The sequence below is a fragment of the Microtus ochrogaster genome, chromosome 16, assembly GCF_000317375.1.
Source record: "Microtus ochrogaster isolate Prairie Vole_2 chromosome 16, MicOch1.0, whole genome shotgun sequence".
Taxonomy (NCBI): domain Eukaryota; kingdom Metazoa; phylum Chordata; class Mammalia; order Rodentia; family Cricetidae; genus Microtus; species Microtus ochrogaster.
The window spans coordinates 60,478,677-60,481,025 of record NC_022018.1 but is presented as its reverse complement, the minus strand read 5'-3'; the positions used below and the strand labels follow the sequence as shown (position 1 = coordinate 60,481,025).

At 49.1% G+C, this 2,349-nt stretch overlaps 1 protein-coding gene across 1 annotated transcript in view; it reads left to right on the top strand.

The window, feature by feature from the left end:
• The first annotated feature begins 1,170 nt into the window (after positions 1-1,170).
• Positions 1,171-2,349, top strand: part of C16H9orf153 (chromosome 16 C9orf153 homolog) — a 3,292-nt gene continuing 2,113 nt past the window's right edge. Inside the window, exon 1 of the mRNA XM_013349160.1 lies at positions 1,171-1,735. Within this exon, the coding sequence (XP_013204614.1) occupies positions 1,171-1,735 (565 nt within the window). The remainder of the gene's footprint in view (positions 1,736-2,349) is intronic.

Sequence of the window (2,349 nt, the reverse complement as noted above, 5' to 3'; positions counted from 1 at the left end):
CACAGGCAACTTATAGTAAAGACTGTGACTATACACAGATGTGCCTGGGTGTCGCCTGGAGGGCCAGGGTTTCATTTCAGGAGCTTCATTTAAAAAGAACAACACTTTATGTCCGTGCGTGTTTTGACTTCTGTGCACCATGTGTGTGCCTGGTGCCCACAGAGGCCAGAAGAGGACATCAGATCCTCCGGAACTGGAGTTACAGACCATGTGGGTGCTGGGAACCAAGATGGGTCTTCTGGAAGAGTGGCCAGTGCTCTGAACCACTGAGCCACCTCTCCAGCCCCCTTGACAGTTTTTGCCACCATAAGACCTAGCTCTCCAAGGTCAGGGCAGCACCCGGGCTAAGCCCTTTTGCTGAGGAAGCTGCTCTACAAGAGACAAACCCATCTTAGTTCTCTCTGTGCTTTTCCTCCAACAGAATGACCGAGAGGGGAGAGAGACCACACTGGGCCACTGGACCCAGAAGCTGGGCGTTATTGACTTAATTTTCCTTTTTTTTTTTTTCTTTTTCTTTCTTCTCTGGGGATAGACCCCAGGGCCTTGCACTGGTAGGCAAGCCCTTTACCCCTGAGCAGCTCCCCCAGGGAAATGACATACACTTGGGCTGTAACCTGAGATAATAGACTGTCTGTCTTCTCAAGGAAGGCCCACAGATGCTTTTCAAGAACGAACTGATCTGTAGGCAGGACCCTATAAGAAAGCAAGGTTTTATTCTCTCTCCGTAGGGCTTTAGATGGAAAGGTACACGGTGAGGAATCAGTTACAGTTTGTCCTGCCAACAACCGTTCCCAAACACTCAATAATGCAGTCATTTACTTAGGAAAATACTTGGACGACAGCCTCCTTTGCCTTGCATTCTGGAATATTCCGAAATTCTGGTGTCTACATGATCTGTCCTGGTTTCTTCCAAACAAGGCCGCAGCTCACCTCAGCCATCCCTCTGTACCGCCACCAGAATGGCGGTGCTAGACAGCTCTCAGAAGCCACCAAGTCCAAACCTAAACAGAGGTCCACCAGCCTTTGCCTCCTGAGTGCTGGGATTAAAGGCATGATACATCCCCGCCTAGCTAAGCATGTGTCTTAAATTTATCTCTTGAATGATGAACCTGGCATTCTGCCCGTTTTCAATGACACATTCTGCTACTGATATGGTTTACTGAGGCAAAGATGAATGCTTCCGTGGGCAGAAATCATTATGTTTTCATTGATCTCACGGCTTCCACGCCCTCCCCCTCACAGCTGCCAGAACTGTACGCATCAGCTGAGAATTTTAATAACGAGAGCAAGAAATCAAATTTCCAAAAACTCTGCGCCACCTCCTTTGAGGAAGCTCGGCAACTCCTCGGAAAAAACCTGGGTACTGTGCCATTTGCTGCTTCTGGTGCTGAGAGAAAAGATGAGCCCCACCCTGCCGTACAGAGCCCGGTTAGCAACGAGGAGCAGAAGCTCACGTCCATGGCAGATCTACTTCACCACAGCCTGTTGATGGGCTCCCTCGTCCCTCTGGAGCAGTTATCCAGGACCCAGCATAGACTGATCCAGGCGGGCATCCCTCCTCCGGTGCACACGTTTCCGTACGGTTTCAGGACCGACGAGCCGATAGTTACGCCAACGCCCCCCTTTAGAAAGAGGCTTCCAAGCCACACCTTCCGGAAACTTCTCCTGGCTTCTGTTACCCCGGACAGGCTGGTGTTTGAAGACAAATCGATGCGATTCTTCTCCTTGGAGCCAGGTAATGTAAAGAGGCTCACCTGGGGGATTGCGGGAAGAATGCAAATCTTGCTAAGAATCTAGGTTGATTTCCAGTCAAACGCTCAAGCATTGACCTGCGAATATCTTGCCTATTCTAGGGTTTGTAACTTATGCTGTTGCAGCCTATGGTGGCAATAACACAAAGGAAAGGGTTTTGAAACTTCCATCCTGTGCCGGGTGATGGTGTCACACACCTTTATCCCAGCACTAGGGAGGCAGAGGCAGGCAGGACTCTGTGAGTTTGAGGTCTACAAGAACTAGTTCCAGGACAACTAGGGCTGTTACAAAGAGAAACTCTGTCTCAAAAAACAATAAATAAGTAAATAAATAAATTACACGCGTACTCCAGGGGCTAAGGTGGGAGGATTATTAGTTTGAAGCTAACATGGACAATTTAACTAGACCCAGCCTAAAATTAAATGGTGAGGGATTGGGGGTTAACAGAGACAGCAGGTTACTCATGGCAGAACACTTGTCTAGCATGTTCAAGGTTTTGAGTCCAACCCCAAGAATGACAAAATAATAGAATAAGAGAATCTAGGGGCCGGGCGGTGGTGGCGCACGCCTTTAATCCCAGCACTCGGGAGGCAGAGG